At 35.4% G+C, this 20,516-nt stretch overlaps 1 protein-coding gene, 1 long non-coding RNA gene and 1 pseudogene across 2 annotated transcripts; 1 reads left to right on the top strand and 2 right to left on the bottom strand.

Annotated features, from left to right (window-relative positions):
• Positions 1-2,673: 2,673 nt before the first annotated feature.
• Positions 2,674-3,812, top strand: LOC109162428 (annotated as a pseudogene).
• Positions 3,813-9,143: 5,331 nt separating this feature from the next.
• LOC109162429 (putative F-box protein At3g52320) lies at positions 9,144-10,424 on the bottom strand. Its single transcript, XM_019311132.1, has one exon. It carries the CDS (start codon positions 10,422-10,424, stop codon positions 9,144-9,146), a length of 1,281 nt encoding a protein of 426 aa, XP_019166677.1.
• A 4,242-nt stretch (positions 10,425-14,666) lies between these two features.
• On the bottom strand, positions 14,667-15,581 carry LOC109162402. The gene is made up of 3 exons (XR_002051084.1): positions 15,562-15,581; positions 15,347-15,404; positions 14,667-15,212 (listed from the first exon to the last, which is right to left on the bottom strand). It is a non-coding gene; the product is annotated as an uncharacterized LOC109162402 (long non-coding RNA).
• Positions 15,582-20,516: the final 4,935 nt, after the last annotated feature.

Here is a 20,516-nt window from a genome sequence, read left to right on the forward strand (position 1 = left end):
ATTCAGTTAAGAGTGTATGTGTATTCAGTTAAGAGTTTATGAGTATTCAGTTAAGAGTTTATGTGTATTTAGTTAAGAGTTTCTGTGTATTCAGTTAAGAGTTTCTGTGTATTATGTATCGTGTTAGATTATGTGTATTCAATTATGAGTTTCTGTGTATTCTGTTATGAGTTTATGTGTATTCGAAACAAAGAATTTTTTTTAGACAATGCACCAAAACGACGTTATTTTGGGTAGGATGGGGCGCACAGTGCATTGTGCACCCTGGTGCACGATATAACGACTGAAAAAAACTATCAATTTTGGTATGTATACCATTGCACAACATTTTACATTTTTTCAGGTGACGAGGAAAATCCTAGCCACTACGCGAGGATATACCCTAAGAAAACTCTGCTATGTTCTTGAGTAATAGTGTGTAAGACTCTGTGTAACGAATTCGACCGAGAGACTGTTGCCAAGAATCGAACTTGTATTGTGAGTTTCGAGTATGAGAATCATCTTTCACGCACTTGGTCATCTTTTTCAGAGCAATATTTTACATTTTTACCCTTCCATACTTTATTTGTGATATGCTCTCTATTATTCAATGTATTTGCTTTTCTTTCAAAAAAAAACCAATTATTTTATTTATTTGTCTACTTTTTACTACTACACTATCGAACGTTAGTTCTTATGTAATGACTTTTGTCATTATTGTTTCCATCCCTGCTTTTGGACCCTAGAATAAAAAGTGGACAGGGAAAGAAGAAAAATGTTACAAAAAATAAAAAATAAATTAAAATTATTAATAGTTCTGATTCTTTTAAAACCTATTCAAATAATTATTATTTTTGAAATATTTATTAAATATTTGATTTTGATTTCAATCCCGATTACTATGTTTGAACCAAAACTAGGAAAACAATTGGAGCAAGAAATTAATGAGATTATAGTTTTGTGTGGGGAGTAAAGACAACAATTTGTGGACATTCCAGATCAGAGTGAATAAGCGGACCAGGTGTGTGATACTTTGCAGGCAATTTCACCATTCAAACCCCCTTTTTATGCCGACAACTTGCCTATCCTAAGACACAATGAATACCTAGTGTTGTTTGATGATGTGTTTTACTTTGTATTTTTAATATTTTGCACACGTTATTAAATATCACCATAATTCATATCCATCATTTTTTTTTTTTTTTATGGTGAGGAAAATTTGCATTCACTATCTGATTGGTTGCGATAAAACGTCATAAATGAGCTGCGGTTCATCGGTTGGTTGCGATCAACCCCTTCGTGCTGCGGTATGAGGCAGGGTGCTTCGGGGCCGTGTTAGCGCTATATGCGCTGACCCTCATGTATGGGCATGCGATTGATCCTGCGGCACCACCAAAGTGTGCTTATGTGTTGAGATAATGATTGAATACTGATATGTTAATGTGGAATAAACTTGTGACCTTAGGGTGTATGCTAGTATCTTTATATGCGTGATTATAACTGATAAATGTGATTGTCCTTACTTGTTGAGTCTATTCTCGGTTTTAAATTAGAGTCTCCTAAGTGTATATACCTTCCGGCTTCAAAATGGTTTTCATATATCTATATATATCTATACCTATATTGTATTTTAACGCGTTGGAGTGGGTTACCAGCATTATTCGCTGAACAGATATATTTGGCTTTCAGGCACAGATGAGTAGCTTCAGAGCGCGCTAGAGGACCCGAGGCTTAGATAGTTAGCTTCAATTCCTTATCGGCCTGCGTGCCATGATGATGTAATGACATTGTTTTGAGGATGATTAGATAGTTTAGCCTGTGCATCTGAGTTCTCCAGCTCAGATGTGGCATAGCACCCCAAACACTTATGTTTAGTATGCTCTGTTTTGGGATTTAATGATAGTATTACCTTTATTTCATAAGTATTCAAGGTTTTAAATTTTAGGGGTGTTACAGTTATATTCTTCATTAGAGTATGAGGATGTTCGGATTGAACGTGAGGGTTTTGACATATTTCAGTGATTGTTAAACTAGAAAGAAATGTAAAGAGATATTGATATTCATCAAAAGATAGGTGGTATTACTTCTAAAATCCAATTGTAGTATTTATAGAGATACAAACATACCAATGAACGGATGTGATCTTCGCGATCAATCTAACGGTTCTAAACAATTCAGATAAAAGCTGATTCAAAGATGCATGTGATATCTTTTATTGGAGTATGTGTGGAAAAGGACAAGCATACCAATGAACGGATGTGATCTTCGCGATATAATCTTACGGTTCTAAACAATTTAGATAAAAAAGCTGATTCAAAGATGCATGTGATATCTTTTATTGGAGTATGTGTGGAAAAGGACAAACATACCAATGAACGGATGTGATCTTCGCGATCTAATCTAACGGTTCTAAACAATTCTAATCATGCCTATAAAAACGTTCTTCATCACTAACAATTCTAATCCCCTTATCATCTATCTCTAAAGATACGAATTCAAATATGAATTCCAACACTGGAAAATGTCCTATGCCATTTTCTTCATCATCATCCTCATCATCATCATCACCAGATTCTGAGCACAATCTCGCAAGTGCAATACGAGCACAAACACAGTTATTAACCCATGCATATACTAGCCACAACCTTGCCATAGCTTCCTACATGGAAAATATGGATAATCAACCCCCAAGGCATGGAGGTTAGTTCGACTTTTGGTCATAGAGTGATTAATCGTGATCGTGAAGAAGCAGATCGAAGATTATGGAATGATTATTTCTCAGAGTATCCAAAATATTCTGAAGCAATGTTTTGTAGATGATTTCGAATGAGTCGAAATTTGTTCCTGCGAATTGCCAATGCTGTTAAAGGCCATGACAACTATTTTGTGCAACGGAAGGATATATAGAATCGGTAGACTGGGCTTATCTACTTTACAAAAAGTTACAGCAGCGTTTCGAGTTTTGGCGTATGGAATACCAGCAGATGCAGTAGATGAATATATCCAGATTGGAGAATCAATTACAATTGAAAGTTTGAAGAGATTCTGTCGAGCAATTGTAGAGGTATTTGGGGAGCGATATCTAAGAGCACCTGATGCTAATGATGTTGCACGGTTGCTTCAAATTGGAGAAAAATGTGGTTTTCCAGGGATGCTTGGGAGTTTAGATTGCATGCATTGGACATGGAAAAATTTTGCAACTGCTTGGGCTGGACAATATGCTGGGAGGAGTAGAGAACCAACTATTATTCTTGAAGTTGTAGCTGATTATGATTTGTGGATTTGGTATGCCGTGGTCAAATAACGACATTAATGTGTTGGAGGCATCTTATTTGTTTTCAAATCTTGCAAACGGTATAACACCTCCTTGTCATTATGTTATTCAAGGACAACAGTACAACACTGGATATTATTTAGCAAATGGTATATATCTAAAATGGTCCACATTGGTACAAACAATTCATGAACCTCGAGGGCCCAAAAAGAAGTTATTTGCGATGATGCAGGAAGCGTGTAGAAAAGACGTAGAACGTTCATTTGGAGTTGTCCAATAACGATTTGTAATAGTCAAGGGACCGGCACGTTTTTGGGATAAATGTGTATTGCATAATATAATGTCATCTTGCATTATAATGCACAATATGATCATTGAGGACGAACGTGATGAGCAAGCAGTTATACAAGGTTGGAAGGAAGCACCGACTCCTGAAGTTGATATAGCTAGAGATGAGAATATTATATTTCAAGAATTTCTTGCTCGGCATAGCCAAATTAAAGATAAAGAAGCTCATTATGCACTCCGTAATGCATTGATTGAGCATTTGTGGGAATGATTTAGTAATTTCGATAATTAAATGTACTAGATGTTGTATGTTGTATTATTATTGTGGAATAAATTAAATTTTCAAAAATACTGTTAAATTCGATTTTTTAAAATTATTAATGTTATAAAAAATTAATGTTAATAAAAATTATTATTTACATTACAAATTATATTTTATATTAAACTAATTAAGTTCGAACTAAATTATATTAAACTAACTAAATTCGAACTAATAATTGAAAAATAAAATTATTTTAGTGTAAAAGTTTGGTGTTTTGGTGTTTTGATGTAAATGGATTGGAGATGAATAAAATTTGGTGTGAGAATATGTTGAAAATATTCATTCTGATGTGACATTTGCTGGAAAAATTTGGTGTTTTAGAGATAGATGGGTTGGAGATGCTCTTAAGGCTGGGCAGAGGTAAATCAGGCTGTTGATACCATCTGTAACTTAACCAAATAAATCACGTAGGAACATAAATCCGTGACAGGATCTTATTTAAGTACTAAGTACTAACCTCCAGCCATAGCTTCCGATTGATGAAGATTGTGTTGTCACGAGACTACTGCGGCATATTAACAATATAAGTTTCTCTCATTTCACAACCGTCTCTAGATGGTGTATGAGAAATAATGTTAAGCCGTGGAGGACTAGAGGGCTCTTTATATAATAACCATATGCCATCAATATGATAAATGAATCCCTTCCCTAATCACACTTCTTACGACCTTAATTAATAGAAGCATGTGTGGAAGTCTTGCACCACATAGGAATTACCTTAATTATTTTAACTTTAACCTAATATTACAATAATGTAATTAGAAAAATGTTACAAGGAACTCGTTTATCCCTAATAAAACTTTAAGTGTTCAATTCTTGACTAATTTAAATTCGGAAAATTATTTTGTGGATCCGGGTCCATCTTGCAAGGTGGACCCAAGTCCAAAAATACGGCAAATTATATCATGCACCGCGCGTTATTTTTTTAAATGAAATGAAACGGTGTTTGTTTTTCGCCGTTTCGCACCCTTTTGCAAAAAGTAACTCTGTTATTCAGTGTCATTTTGTATACACTGAAGTTTCAGTTCAACACAACTACAGTTTCATTTCGATATAACTATAGTTTCATTCGATATTTATAGACTCAAATATGTGAAAATGTTATTTAATTTTATTTTATATACACTATAGTTTCATTAAAACACAACTACATGATTATTTTGATATAATTACAGCTTCATTGTACAATATACACTCAAATATGTGAAATGTTATTCAGTTTCATTTTATATACACTGCAGTTTCATTTCACTATAACTACAGTATCATTTTGATATAACTGCAGTGTCGGTTTAGATATACTGTAGTGTCAGTTGGTGTTTAATACACCAAACAAGCGGACTCCGTTAACTATAACGGCGGGCCGTTTCTTTACTTAAAGAAACGGCGCCGTTTTTTACCGCGCATGCACCGCGGTCTATGATATAACGACTGCAAAAATACACAATTTATATACCGAATGTTCACAATTTAAATTGAAAATATTCAGTATATAAAGTATGTATTTTGATTCGGGTCCATCACGCAAGGTAGACCCGAATCCATGACATAACTGTCCATTAAATTTACTTACCTCATCTGAACAAGTAATTGTCGAATATTTTATCACAATCAGCTTATACATGTATCACAATACACGTACAAGATAAACATAAGGGGGCGTTTGGTTCAGGTTATATAACATAACCAAGGGAATGTGACATTTCAAAGCTCACATTCCTATGTTTGGTTCATATTATCTCAGGGAATCTAACATTCTCCAGGAATGTCACATTCCCTCCACATAGGATTTTGAAGGGAATGTGATTCCCTTCAATTTCTAAGGTTATGTAAGATAACATTGGTTATGTTAGTTTATTACACACACACACACACACACACACACACACATATATATATATATATATATATATATATATATATATATATATATATATATATATATATATATATATTTGTAATTATATATTTTTTATTTTTATTATGTTAGGTTAGCATATAAAATAATTTTGTTTCTCAAGTTCAATATTTTAAAATCATGTAATTATATATGATACTGTTATCTTATTTATTTATTTTAATTTTTAAATTTATTAAAATATATGAAAATATATTAAGGATATTATAGTGTGTCAATAAAAGATAACCCTGAACCAAACATGATTATATTACATACCCCAATTTTAACCAAACACAGGAATTAACATTCCCAGGAATCTAACATTCCCAGCAATCTAACATTCCCTAAGGTAATCTGACATTCCGTGAACCAAACGACCCCTAAGAGTAATATAATACTAATCAAGCAGTTGTTTGCTAAGTCCTATCCTTAGCGGAAGTTTTAGCAAGAAACACAAAAAGGGGTTTGTCTCAACCCCTCCTAAGACCAAAGTGTGCTTGTACTAATCACATTTATATTTAAAATTTAAAATAATATTGAAATTAATGGATAACCTTACTAATATACAAAAAGGAAACATATATTCTCAAAATTTCACCAAGTTAAGCCTCTCTATCCCATCAGCAAGTTTTGCTGTGAATTATATTGAAGCTGACATTTTTTGCCCAATCTTAACAAAGGATCCCAACTCCATTTCCTAATTAAGATAAGAACAAATTGCACTTTTGGTCCTGTGAGTATTAGGGTATTGGCAATTTGAGTACGTGACTTTCAAAACTCCCAATTTAAACCTTTAACTATGCAATTTTTGGCACATTTGGTCCTCCGGGCCAAATTGCCGGCCAATTTTGGCCAGAAATTTTTAAATTATTTTTAATTAATTAATCAGAGGGGCAAAGTAGTCCTTTCACACTCTTTCTTCTTCTCCATTCTCCCCCCTTCTTCATCGTTGCAGCGACGGATTTCGTTCCGGCGACTCACACGGTAGTTCTTTGCTTCCCACGCGGCGACGGTGGATTTTTCCGGCGAATCGAGGGAGGGAAGTAAAAGGGATAAAGCTCATGTCGGACATAGCAACTACTATATAAAACCTATCACCCTTTCTTTTCATTGCAGAACCCAGGTCCAAATTGAGCAGAGACGATGAAGATGATGATGAGCAAAGACCTTGAGAGAGATTTTTCAGGTCCAAATTCTCTCTCCCAGAAAGCTAACAATCCTTCTCACCGCCGTCTTCCTCCTCGTCTACGCCACTGTCGTCGCCGCCGTTGGCGCGACGGTGCTCATCGGAGGTTAAACTCACCTCCGACTTCGTCTTCCTCCTCCTCTACGCCATTGTTGTTAGCCTTGTTTCTTCTATTCTCTCTCTTGTTTTTCTTGCTCTGCAATTACGGGCTGTCCTCATAAGCGTCGATGATTTCGTGGATGAGCTGCCGGTTGGGCGACGAGTCTCACCTCACCAAGTAGCTCATGTAGCAGCTGAAACAGTTGCAGTTGAAGCAGGAGGGTGGTTGCTGGCGCTGGCTCTTCCACTAATCATCACATTCCAGTCGCGCTCCGATCACATTCCAGTCGCGCTTTGCAACAAACTCCGATCACATTCCAGTCGCGCTCCCCGCCGTCGACTCAAATCATCGTGTCGCCGACGGCGAAGCTCTCCTTCTCCGGAGGCCTTAGGCTTCCGAAGTTCACCGTCAGGGCCCCCTCGAAGAAACTCTCGCGCTCTGCGACGTCTCCAAGTCGAACGGAACTATGGAGACAACCGTAGGCGACTTGGAGAAGATCGAGAAAGTCTTCACGGAGGAATCGGTGTTCGATTTCTTCGCTAACCCAATCATGAGCGATGAGAAGAAGCGGAAATTAATTCCAAACATTAATTTCGATGGTGAAATATAGAGCTGTCAAAGCGGGCTGGCGGGCCAAAGCCCGCCTTTTGGCGGGGCGGGCTAAAAAGCCCGCCAATAATACGGGCCTAGGTAGGGGCAGCCCGCCCCGCCCCGCCTTAGGCCCGCGGGCCCCGCCAAAGCCCGCCTCTTTTTTTTTTTTTTTTTTTTTTTTTTTTTTTTTTTTTTTTTTTTAATCATGTGTGATGTGTCTCTAAAATCTAAACTCTAATGTGATTATGTTAATAACTTAATTGCTATCTACTTAAAGCACTTATTCATAAGAAAATAACATAAATTTGTTCATCACAACATGACAACAATGACACCAATAGGGGTAACCGGGTAAGTATAATTATTCCTATTATTTATATTATTATATTATACATATTATACATATTATTTTTAATATATATATATATATATATATATATATATATATATATATATATATATATATATATATATATATATATATATATATATATATATATATATATATATATATATAAACTTAAAAACTTAAAAAAAAAAAAAAAAAAAAAAGGCGGGCTGGCGGGCTACCCGCCAGCCCGCCAAGCCCGCGGGCTAGGCGGGGCGGGCAAAAAAGCCCGTTTTTAATACGGGCTTCAAAACCATGAGCCCGCCCCGCCCTTTTGGCGGGCGGGGCGGGAAAGCCCGGCGGGCTAAGCCCATTTTGACGGCTCTAGTGAAATACAATAAAAAAATGACGTTTTTACCCTCATCATAAATTAATTCCAAACATTAAATCTTTTTCCGGCCAAAATTGGCCGGCAATTTGGCCCGGAGGACCAAATCTGCCAAAAATTGCATAGTTAAAGGTTTAAATTGGGAGTTTTGAAAGTCACGTACTCAAATTGCCAATACCCTAATACTCACAGGACCAAAAGTGCAATTTGTTCTTAAGATAATCCCGAATCAGACTAGCTTTTACAACAAGGAAACACATTCTACATCCGTAGGGAAAATAATTGGAAATCAAATTTTCTCCAAAATTTACTTTTTCAAGTTACAAACAAAAATAAATTTTCTTTTACTATTTATAATAACAATACAATCTCCCCAACATAATTCCTAGTGTAAATAACACTATTTAAATTCACTTACCCCATCATATTTTGTCACAATCTCATACATGTATAAATAGATCGATTTGTTCTTAATTAGGCATTGTTTTCTCAAACTTTTAGCTTTGAATAAACTAAATTAGGGGTTTGCCTCACCCCTTTCAAACTTAGATATTCATTGTGTGCTTGTACTAATCACATCATATTTAAAATTTAAAATTATATTGACATTTATATAATTTCTACACTCTAATACTGGAGAACCATACTAATATATAAAAAAAGAAACATTCTCAAATTCATAAGTTAACTAGCTAAGCCATCTCTCAAATTCATAAGTTAACAACTAGTTAAGCCATCTCTCATCAACAAAACCTGCTGTTAATTGAAGCTGTCATTTTGCCTAATCTTACTCCATGGAAAACACATTGTCCATAGTCTTGTACATTCTAACATCCCTAGAGAAATCAATTGGAAGCTCCTCCTCAACTCCACCTACATCAAATTTTCTCCAAACATTACTTTTCAAGTTACAAACCAAAATTGAAAGTTCGGTACTATTTGTACATAACAAAACAATCTCCCCAGCATGATTCGTAGTGCACCGCAGGTATTTACCCTCTTTTGGTGGAATGCGCATAGAAATCTTCTCCCAGCATTCCTTACATTTCTCCCAAGTCCAAACATTTAGGCGGCCCATTCTCCAAACATAAACAATAGCCAGTTGACCTCCATCAACTTGTAGCAATGCAAAATAGTCGTGAACAAGAGTAGAATAGTAATATTTTTCCCCAAATGCACCTATAGAATGAAAATGTGATGATGATGGAACTTCAACTGGAATTGGTATCAAAGAATAACTCTCGGACCCAACTTCAAATGCTACTATGTGGAAGCTATGAGGGTCATCTCTAGTCGTCAGCCAATTATAGGAATATATAATGCCGTCAATGTAGACACTAGGATCGCAAAAGCCAGGGTGGGTATAGCCTTCAAAGGGGTAGAAGGGGTGAGAAGAATAGTTGATCTCCCTCCATGATTTATCCACTCCTACCGTCAGAATCCAGTGCTTATACTCCAAACTTTGGATTTGCGTGAGGTCCTTCTTACAGGCTGGGTCCTTCCTACAGACTGACATCAAAACCTTATATCTTTTAGATTGTGAATCGAACCCCAACACTGCACAGGGTGAAAATGGACGGGGGGAGTGGAATTTGATTCTCGGAAGGTAAATACGATGTCCCGTACTAACGTTGCAAACAGTGACGTCTCCACTGGGTCTGGACAGACAAATCAGGCCGTCGGAGGAAGAGCGTAGACAGCCCGTCAGAAAGGGTTCAGAGTCCAAGTAGCCGAGACGGTTGGCTTGGAGCATTCCCGGCCGCCGGGGGTTTTCTTCGCTGAAATTTATGGTGTAAAACGGAGGGGCGGGAGGGTCATCACAGAACCACTTTTGACGTTTGAAAGCGATGAGGATTCCCGCCCTACTGGGAAGGGTCAAGGACAAGCTGCGATATAGGACGCCAAAGCCATGATCAGCTATGAGAGTGCAAAAGAATTTAGAAACGCACCTGAATTGTACTAGGGATTTAACAGGAAGCTTGGAGAGGATTTCGACCACAATGTCTTGGGGAAGAAGAAGAAGAGGTGGCGTTGAAATATACTCCGCCGTCTTCTCTGATAAGCTCATCGTATCTTACTATACGATTAGGTTTAGGGCTAATATGTATTTTGGAGTATCATCGTACTAGATTGAGGATGTGGTTTTCACTTTTCAGGTTTTAAGTTAAAGAATGCCGGAGTTGTATTTAAGGTAAAATTATATTCTCTCTCCCCTCCTGATTGCGCGAATTGCTATACAACCAATGTTAGGACTCTAAATTTCACATTTCCTAACTAATAAGGGATTTGACTGAAAAGGAATTTAATTTTACATATTTTTATGTCAATGAGTAGGTTTAACTTTGTTTTGGGTATTTTTTTTTTTTTTTTTTTTTTTTTTTTTGAGGAGAGAGTTGTTGATTATTGCAAATGTACATGCATAACCTAGATCTGGCAATTATTGATTTCAGCCTTGAGTATTCTCTTTAGGGCATCCCATTAGGGGGTTCATCCTCTATGCTTTGCTTTTTAACAAATGGGAAGTCAAAAGTATGGATGACAATGGGGCGGGGCGGGGGCGGGAGATATCCCCGCCCCCGCCCCAGCAATCCCACCCCACTCCCCATACTCGCACCCGCACCCGCACTCGCGCGGGTAATGAAATTCCTTCCCATACCCGCTCCCGTGGGGATTTTGCGGGTGCGGGGAATACCCAACATGTAACCTTAGTCTCATTAATAATATGAAACTTACATCTAATAAATTAAAATTTTTATTACTACAATTTATAATATTAATGCATCGAAGTCTTCATCAAATAACTACCAACTTGAATATAACATTTGCTTCCAACTTCAACATTAGTGTATAAAATCTTAGCCAATAACACCAAAAAAAATTAGAAGCTATAATATTAGTTAGTTATGACCTTCCTTTACTACCCAAAAATCTATACAATGCTTCAAGTTTAATGCTTCAAATTTTCATGGATTATATTAGTGCATCAAGTCCTCGACTTAGTACAAAAAAGTAGTTATAGACTTCAACACTAGTTCTTCAAATCTCTACTGCCAAGTCTGCCATCTAAAAAAAATGAATCAAAGATTCAAAATAATTAAAAATAATTCATGTCAATTTTATTTTAACGTATTAAATTTAATACATAAATTATGTTATAGTTAAGATGTACCTCCATTTCTTCCAAGTCCTCTTCATTTTCATAATCATCATGAATAGTGTTTTTTTGCATGCATCATTTTCTTGGAAAAGTTTACCTACAAAAAACAAATTATATCAAGTAAACTAAATAAAAGTAATTAATTATTTGCTATTAAATTTTGAGTAAATTTTATTACCTTTAATACCTTTCAACAATCAATTTTGACCACACATTAATGCCTCTAAAATATTTGGATGAAGTCTACTACAATGAGGACTCACCAATCTACCACTGGTGCTAAAAGCTGATTCCGAAGCAACAGTAGAAATTGAAATAGCTAAAATGTCCTTGGCAATCTTTTGAACACTGGATAGCGGAGTCCATCACCTCTCCACCAAACTAAAATATCAAAGTCATTAGCTAATGGCAACAGGGCCGTATTTTAAGTTTTGGTGGCCCTGTTCTGGCAAATAAATGTGGCCCTATTAAAATTACAATTTGTAAAATCAATACATGCAAGTTTCGAACCTTTGACCTCCAAGTTAAAATACAATAAATACACATTCTTACCATTTCTTCATGGAACCTTTTAAGTTTAATTGAAAACTTTTAATTTTTATTTCTAAACTAGTTAGATAAAAATTAAATATTGGACCTCTAAAATTGGGGCCCCTCTAAAATTGGGGGCCCTGTGCGGTAGCCCAACTTGCACAGCCTAAAATCCGACCCTGAATGGCAATACTGCAATACTTCTTCCTCCAAATATTGATCCAACTCGGATTTCAAGCCCGTTGTTTTAGAATTATTCAAATAGGACTTAAATCCCGAGAGAAAACAATCTCCTTCATTCACATCCTCAATTGGAACAATCTCCTTCATTCACATCCTCAAAGAGAATTTGATCTCACACATCAAGGGAAAAAACACATTAGTTGTTGGATAGTTCCTCCCAGAAAATGCATTTGAAGCTTCGTAGAACAACTTCAATTTCTTTCACATTTCTTCAGCTAACGTACTCCCAATCTTCTTTTAGTGGTGCACAAGTAAAAAGAGTTTCTCTTTGTTCCAAACGATAAAAAACATCCTTGAATTCCAAAGCAACACTAAGCATTAGAAATGTAGAATTCCATCGGGTCTTGCAATCAAGCACTAATTGCTTTGAATATTCAATTTCCAAATGTGTTGCATTTTCTTTAAAAGTTTGTTGTCTTTTTTGGTGTGGCTAACCAAAAGGCAACACTATTTCTTATACTTTCTAATCCCGAACTCATAATCTTTAGCCTATCTTGAACAATCAAATTTAAAATGTGTGCACAACAACGCATATGAACTAACTTCCCACGCAATAAAAGATGGCTAGGATTTAACTTGGATACAAGGAGTTCAATCGTACCATCATTTGTTGAACAATTGTCAACCGTCAAAGTTGACAACTTTCTTTCAATATTCCAATCAAATATACATTTCAACAATTCTTTGGAAAGAGCTACCGATGTATGTGGACAAGACACATAAATAAACCTATCAATTAAAAAATTGCACACCAAATAATGTAAGAAATTGCACAACAAATAATATAAGAAATAAATTATAAGATTAGTTTAAGTAACATGCCTTATAAGCAAACTTTGCAAACTCCAATTCTTGTCAATAAAGTGTGCAGTAATAGCCATGTAGCCTTTCTTTTGATTTGATGCCGTCCACATATCCATAGTTAATGCCACCTACTTGGATTTTTCTTCAAAATGTCCCTGATGTTGGCCTTTTCCATACAATAAATCTTCATTATATCACTTCTAATTGTATTCCTAGAAGCACAACAAGAAAAATGCACATAGACAACACTAGAAAGACAACAATTTTTAACAAAAACGTTGTCTTTTGTATAAAAGACAACAGTTTGGTCCAAAACCGTTGTCTTTGATGCAACACTTTTGTCAAAGACAACGGTTTTTACTTAACCGTTGTTGTAAGTGTGTTGTCTTTGTGCATTTTGTGAAAAGGCAACACCACAATGACAACGATTTTTTAAAATCGTTGTCTATGTGCGTTTTTTTTTTTAAAAGACAACGGTTTTTTTTAACCGTTGTCGTTGGTGTGTTGTCTTTAAGCGCACTGGAATACACAACACTAGAAAAACAACGGTTATTTAAAACTGTTGTCTTTGTGCGCTCTTTTTTTAAAAAAGACAACGGTTTTATTTAACCGTTGTCGTTGGTGTGTTGTCTTTATGCATACTCAAATACACAACACTACAAAGACAATGGTTTTTAAAAACCGTTGTCTTTGCATGCTTTTTTTTTTATTTAAAGGACAACGGTTTTTTTATCGTTGTCGTTGGTGTGTTGTCTTTAAGCGCACTAGAATACACAACACTACAAAGACAACAATTTTTTTTTTTTAAAAACCGTTGTCTTTGCGCATTATTATTTTTTAAAAGACAACGGTTTTATTTAACCGTTGTCATTTATGTGTTGTCTTTAATAGCACTTGAATACACAACACTACAACGACAACGGTTTTATATAACCGTTGTCGTTGCGCGTTCTTTATTTGGTTAAGACAACGGTTTTATTTAACCGTTGTCTTTGATATGTTGTCTTTAAGCGTATTTGAATACACAACACTACAAAGACAACGGTTATAAAAAAAAGCCAGTGTCTTTGCGCATCATTATTTTATAAAAGACAACAGTTGTATAAAATATAAACAACTAAATGTTAACAACAAGAGTTGAACCTACGACTTTAAACATAGCAAATAATGTCTAACCAACTAAGCAACACAAACTCTTATGTATAAAAGTGCAACATCTGGTATATAACTGGGTTGCTTCTGTGTTGTCTATGAAAACCAAGACAACGATTTTATAAAATAGGTTAAGGATGCCCACAAGAAGAATAGAACCCGAGATCTCTAACATAATAAGGAATCTTGAATAGTGGTTGAATAGCAGATGCAAATCTTTTGAAATCATAATGATCAACCATTGAAAGTGGATATTCATGCATGATTATCATACTTGCCAACTCCTTCCTTGAAGTTTCTTGATCAAATGTGTAATTACTTATACACATTTTTCCATCAGCTTTCCATTGTTGTTGCAATACTGTTTGTTGCCTCATATTTTTGAAGTGCCTCATCTTGCACACTTTATGATGTTCATGAAGATTCTTTGTTCCATTTTTTCTTTGTGCTCCAAGAAGTTTCTTGCAGTAGTTGCATTCTGCTTTATTAACTCCCTCAACATTAATCTTTTTAAAGTGTTGCCAAACAATTGATCTTAACCGTTTATCACCAACTTTTGCTTCATCTTCAAGCATATTGCAAGTAATTGGAGTTTCAAGCTCAACATGTTGAACAGAAGGGTCAGTTGAAAATTCAACTGGTGAAGAATTATCAGGTTCCACCCGTGTTCCACCCGTTGAATTGGTGTACTAGAATTGAAACCATCAATTCCTTGAGAAATAATATCACCATCTATCATATATTCATATACATAACTTGTAAAAAAATCGTATGAATGAAACTAAAAAATAAATGGAACTAAAAAAAGCCAAAGAGAAGCCACTAGAACACATAAATCAAATTAGGAAAAAAAGGAGGAAGAAGAAAGTGTCATTTTTTTTTTGTACTAGCCCTGGAGATCTTTTTTTTTTTTTTTTTTCTGCAGATTTGTTCTTTTTCAAGTCTTCAACTTTCGATCTTCTTCACAAACTATAAAAAAAATCGTATCAGTGAAACTAAAAAAATTAAATAGAACTAAAAAAATGAAAGAGAAGCTATAAGAACAGATAAATCAAATTAGGGGAAAAAAGAAGAAGAAGTGTCTTTTTTTTGTATTAGCTAACCTTGAGATCTTTCCTTCGTTCTACAGATTTGTTTTTAAAGTCTTCAAGTTCTGATCTTCTTCACAACATATAAAAAAAAATCGTGTGAATGAAACTAAAAAATTAAATAGAACTAAAAATGGAACTAAAAAGTGAAATAGAAGCCACAAGAACAGATAAATCAAATAAGGGAAAAAAAAGTGTCATTTTTACATTTTTTTTTTATACTAGCTAACCTGGGATGGAGATCTTTTCTTCTTTCTGCAGATTTGTTCTTCTTCAACGTTCAATCTTCTTCTTCTTCTTCTTTGCTTTGTTAATTGCTACTCTATTTTTGATGTTTCATACCCTTCATCATTTTGGCTTATTTTGTAAGCTATCAAATGGAAAGTGAAAACTGGGAAAGAAGCCTGATTTCTTCTATGTATTTGACGTATGTAAGCTAGAGCCTAGAGATTAGAGAAGCCTATTTTATTGGGATAAGAGAAAAGAAGATTTCAATATCTATTTTATTGGGATAAGACTTAAGAGAAAAGAAGGGTAGAGACTAGAGATCAGATCTTTCTAACAGATTTAATAAATAACATTGGGAGAAGATTAAATAAATAACATAAGACTTTAATATTGATATAAATATAATAACACAATAAATAAATAAATAAATAAATAAATAAATAAATAAATAAATAAATAAATAAATATATATATATATATATATATATATATATATATATATATATATATATATATATATATATATATATATATATATATATATATATATATATATATATATATATATATATATAGATTTAAGTTCTCGTGCGAGTGAGGGCTTCAGGTGCGGTTGTGCGGTTTAATCTGAGCCATTCATCTCGCTTTAATCAACGTCCAGGGACTCATTTGATAAATGGTCTGCCCTATGAAAGCTGAAAGTTACGCCCAAATGGAAGACGTTCTTATGGAGAGCTTTGAGAGATATCCTCCCCACTATCAAGAATTTACTTATAAAGAGGGTAGAAGTTGATCCCCTTTGTGCCATGTGTGGCATCTCATGTGAAGACACTATGCACTCTCTAGTTATGTGTGACTTTGCCAAAGCCATTTGGAGTGAATTCCACATTCCAATCCCTCTAATTGTCACAAATATTTTTCATACTTGGTTTAGAGAAGTCTTGGATACTCTAGATGTTAATAAGTTATTCCTCACTTCTGCTATCCTTTATTATATTTGGAAGGCTAGGAATGGTGCTGTCTGGGATGCTTGTCTGCCTCGCCCGAAGAAAGTGGTGGCCACGGCCACGGCTGCCTTACGTGCCTGGCGCGACACACATCCGTCCTCCGCTGCTCAGCCCGTCGCACCATCGCCCGCCACTGCCGCGTTGCATGCGGCCTCGACGTCCAAGGTCGTCGCTGCTCCGCAGGCTGCCACTGCCAGTGCCACGCACAGCACGCTCCAGCCCGCCGACGCACGTGTAGATTCGACGCGGGGCTCCATCTGCCATCCACCAAAGCTACGGTCGGTGCGGTACTTTTCAACTCGAATGGTGCGTATGTTGCGGCCTTCAATGCCCTTTTGCAGCCATGTCACTCACCCCTCATGGCCGAGGCCTTTGCATGCAAGGAGGTTCTTTCCTGGTTACGGGATAGAGGGGAGCTTGCGATTGAGTTGTTCACAGATTGTTCGAGCCTTCAACAATGCCTGTCTTCTATTACGGGATCGGTTCGGTCCTATGTCGGCTTTGCCTTAGATAGCTGTTCTGCTATTATTTTGCATTTCGATTCTTGCATAGTTAGCTATATTCCTAGATTGTCTAATTTATTAGCTCATACTCTAGCCACTCTAGCTTTTTCGCAGTCTTCTGCTATGTATTGGGAGTCTATTCCCCCTGATGCTATTATAGCTTTTCTCTAATAAATGCCTAACAAGCTCCTTTCAAAAAAAGAATAAATAATCATTTGTGAGTCATCTAATAAAGTGTATTTCACTATATTCACAATTTGCCACCCACGACCATTTTTTTAAAAAAAGACATTTATACAATGTTGGACGGTCCATGTTGATAAGAATTCGTCGGTGGGCATGTACGTCGTAGTGCCACACATTTAGTCATAGTCTTCGGCTACTCTACAACCTTAATAGGGTCTATACTTCTCCCTAGCTATCGATCTCTCTTAAGGTGATCAATTGGATGAGTGTCTGTAAATCAATTTCTTGGGCATGTTTTAATTTATTGGGCTTTACTATGCAGGTTATTACTTATTAGACCAGTTGCAAATTATACCATGGATCAGGGTCTATCTTACATTATAGACCCTGATTCAAAAATAACCTTCAGATTTTGTATATATAGTTAACACATCCTGTACCTGTAGTTGATGGTTTTTGTACTTGTAGCTATCATATTATGTATCAACAATTATACAAAAATAATCTTCAGATTTTGTATCTATAGTTGACAAATTCTGTACCTGCAGTTGATAGTTTCTGCATATGTAGCCATCATATTACGTTTTAGCAATTATCAAATTATTTATTTACATGTATAAAAACTGTTTACTATAGGTACATAATGTGTTAATTGAAGATACAAAATTATTGAATCAGAATTCACAATGCAATATAAATTCTGGTCCATGATATAACTATTGTAAACCAATTGGTTTACAATCCCATCATCAATGAAATAATGGGTGTAACCAGCGTAATCCAAACAACTTGGTTAGTCTAAATACATCCTAGGTATGACTTTGTTCAAGTTATATAAGATAATCAAGGTTATGTTTTCTTGGAAATATAAAATTTTCATGTTTGGTTCAAGTTATGTAATTCATAATTGGAAAAATATTTAATTCATACACCTTATTTAGAAAAATTATTGAAGAAGTAAAAATAGATATTTCCTAATTTTATAAAATAGGATTTAGGAAAAATAATTTTAGGTTGACGGCAAATTATATCGTGCACCGCGGTGCATAATCGATTATGTACCGCGCATCAAAACGACGTCGTTTTTTTTTAATGAAAAGAAACAGAATCTTCGCAAAAAATAACACTGTTCTTCAATTTCATTTTGTATACACTGCAGTTTCAGTTTAACACAACTATAGTTTTATTTCGATATAACTACAGTTTCATTCAATATTTATACACTCAAATATGTGAAAATGTTATTTAATTTTATTTTATATACACTATAGTTTCATTAAAACACAACTACATGATCATTTCAATATAATTACAGCTTCATTGTACAATATACACTAAAATATGTGAAATGTTATTCAGTTTCATTTTATATATAGTGTAGTTTCATTTCACCACAATTACAATATCATTTTGATATAACTGCAGTACATTTGATAATATAAAAATAATACGTGAGTCAAGTGTCGGTTTAGACACACTGTAGTGTCACTCCGTTATAACTGCAGAAATAGCGTCGTTTTGACGCGCGGTGCATAACCGATTATGCACCGCGGTGCACGATATAACGACTGAATAATACTTAAGCAAGCCCAAACCAAACAGGCCCAAAATATTTTTTAATTAATCGAGGTCTGCCCAAATTGGGCCAGACTTGGCCCAAATCTTCATCTTCTTCGCAAACCCTAGCAACCATGGATGAACCAGCTTCGAGGAACAGCAATAGCAGGGTCGTCGGCATCGCCTGAGGGGAGGACAATAGCATCGTCGCCTGGGAAGCCACCTCTACCTCCACCACCGCAGCTGCCATCGACATCGAAAACGCCGCCGCCATCCGCCCGTAGCCGCGTCGCAAACCAGCCACCGGACTAAACGCTCTCCAACGCCGCCTCTATCTGCCCATAGCCGCGTCGCAAACCAGCACCGGACGACCTCCTCCACATCGTTTCGTCGCCACCGTTAGCAGCCGACCGACCAACGTGAATGGACCAGAAAATAGCAAGCGAACAGAACAAAAAAAAAAAAAAAACGGCCAACGTTTTTTTTAAAAAAATAAAATAAAATATCCAATTGAATATTAAAAAAAACATACTTAATGCGGAAAAATAAATTTCAGTAATCCAAACAATTGCATATAATTATTCAGGTCATAATATATAACATATGCAACCAAAACACTTAGAGAATCTCCAAGGGACGCTATATTCCAACACCAAAACACCATCGCAACAAATTTCTCTCCAAGGTATGTTTCCATCGCGCCATAACGCCAAAAGGAATGACATTAATGAACAGTGCAGTGCTATATTTGGCGCTACACTGTTTATCCGCGGCAAATGGAAAAGGAGGAGGAAAATGACCCTTTTGCCCTTGCTTCTTTTTATAATTCCAAATGTATCCTTTATTTGTTTTATATGTAATTTTTTATTTTGTTAAATACTTATATTTAAACTTTGTATTATTAAATAAAAATTATACCATTTTAAAGATGTCATTGAGACGATCGGAACAAGACTAATATTGAATATATATTAATTAAAATTACAAATACATTAAACATAACTAGAACATAATAAAAGTTAAAATATGTACGACATACATCAAAAATGACTAGAACATAATAAAAATTAAAATACATACGACATAATAATATTAGAAAATACAACACAATTTTGAACAAATATAATAAAATTAATAATTTCCTAGTCCACTCCCACTTCCTCCAAATTATCAAAGTATTTATAAAATTCAAGATTTGATTCAACTCCTCCTCCATGCTCTTGATTTCTCTCTGCAACAATTTGTAGTTGTTGGCGTCTAATCGACTCACACACAGCTGGATCTTCTATCAAATTTAAATTCATTCTTAAGATTTTGTTATCTTCTTTTCGTTTCGCTATTGTCATTTTTTCTTTTCCCAATGTTATTTTGTTCGCTAAATTTTGAGCTTTAAGCAAATCAAGCTCATATTGTTTTTGGAGTAGCTCATGATTGTTTTCGAATATTCCTTTGAATTGTGCAGTTTGTTGTTCCATTGCCGCAATAAATTGATTGCGCTCATCCGAGAGTTGATGCTTAATCTTTTCCTTCTTCCTTCTCGTAGGACGTTCACCTACATTGTTCATTTCATTACTATGTTCATCAGTTTCAAAATCATCATTCAAATCAATAGCAAATGAGGAAGAGCCTATTGACTTCTCGGTTCCGAAAGATTGTGATTGTGATCCTTCAGAAGTTTTTTTCGATCTCCAACATTTAGCGAGC

This window comes from Ipomoea nil, unplaced genomic scaffold (assembly GCF_001879475.1).
Source record: "Ipomoea nil cultivar Tokyo-kokei standard unplaced genomic scaffold, Asagao_1.1 scaffold2942, whole genome shotgun sequence".
NCBI lineage: Eukaryota > Viridiplantae > Streptophyta > Magnoliopsida > Solanales > Convolvulaceae > Ipomoea > Ipomoea nil.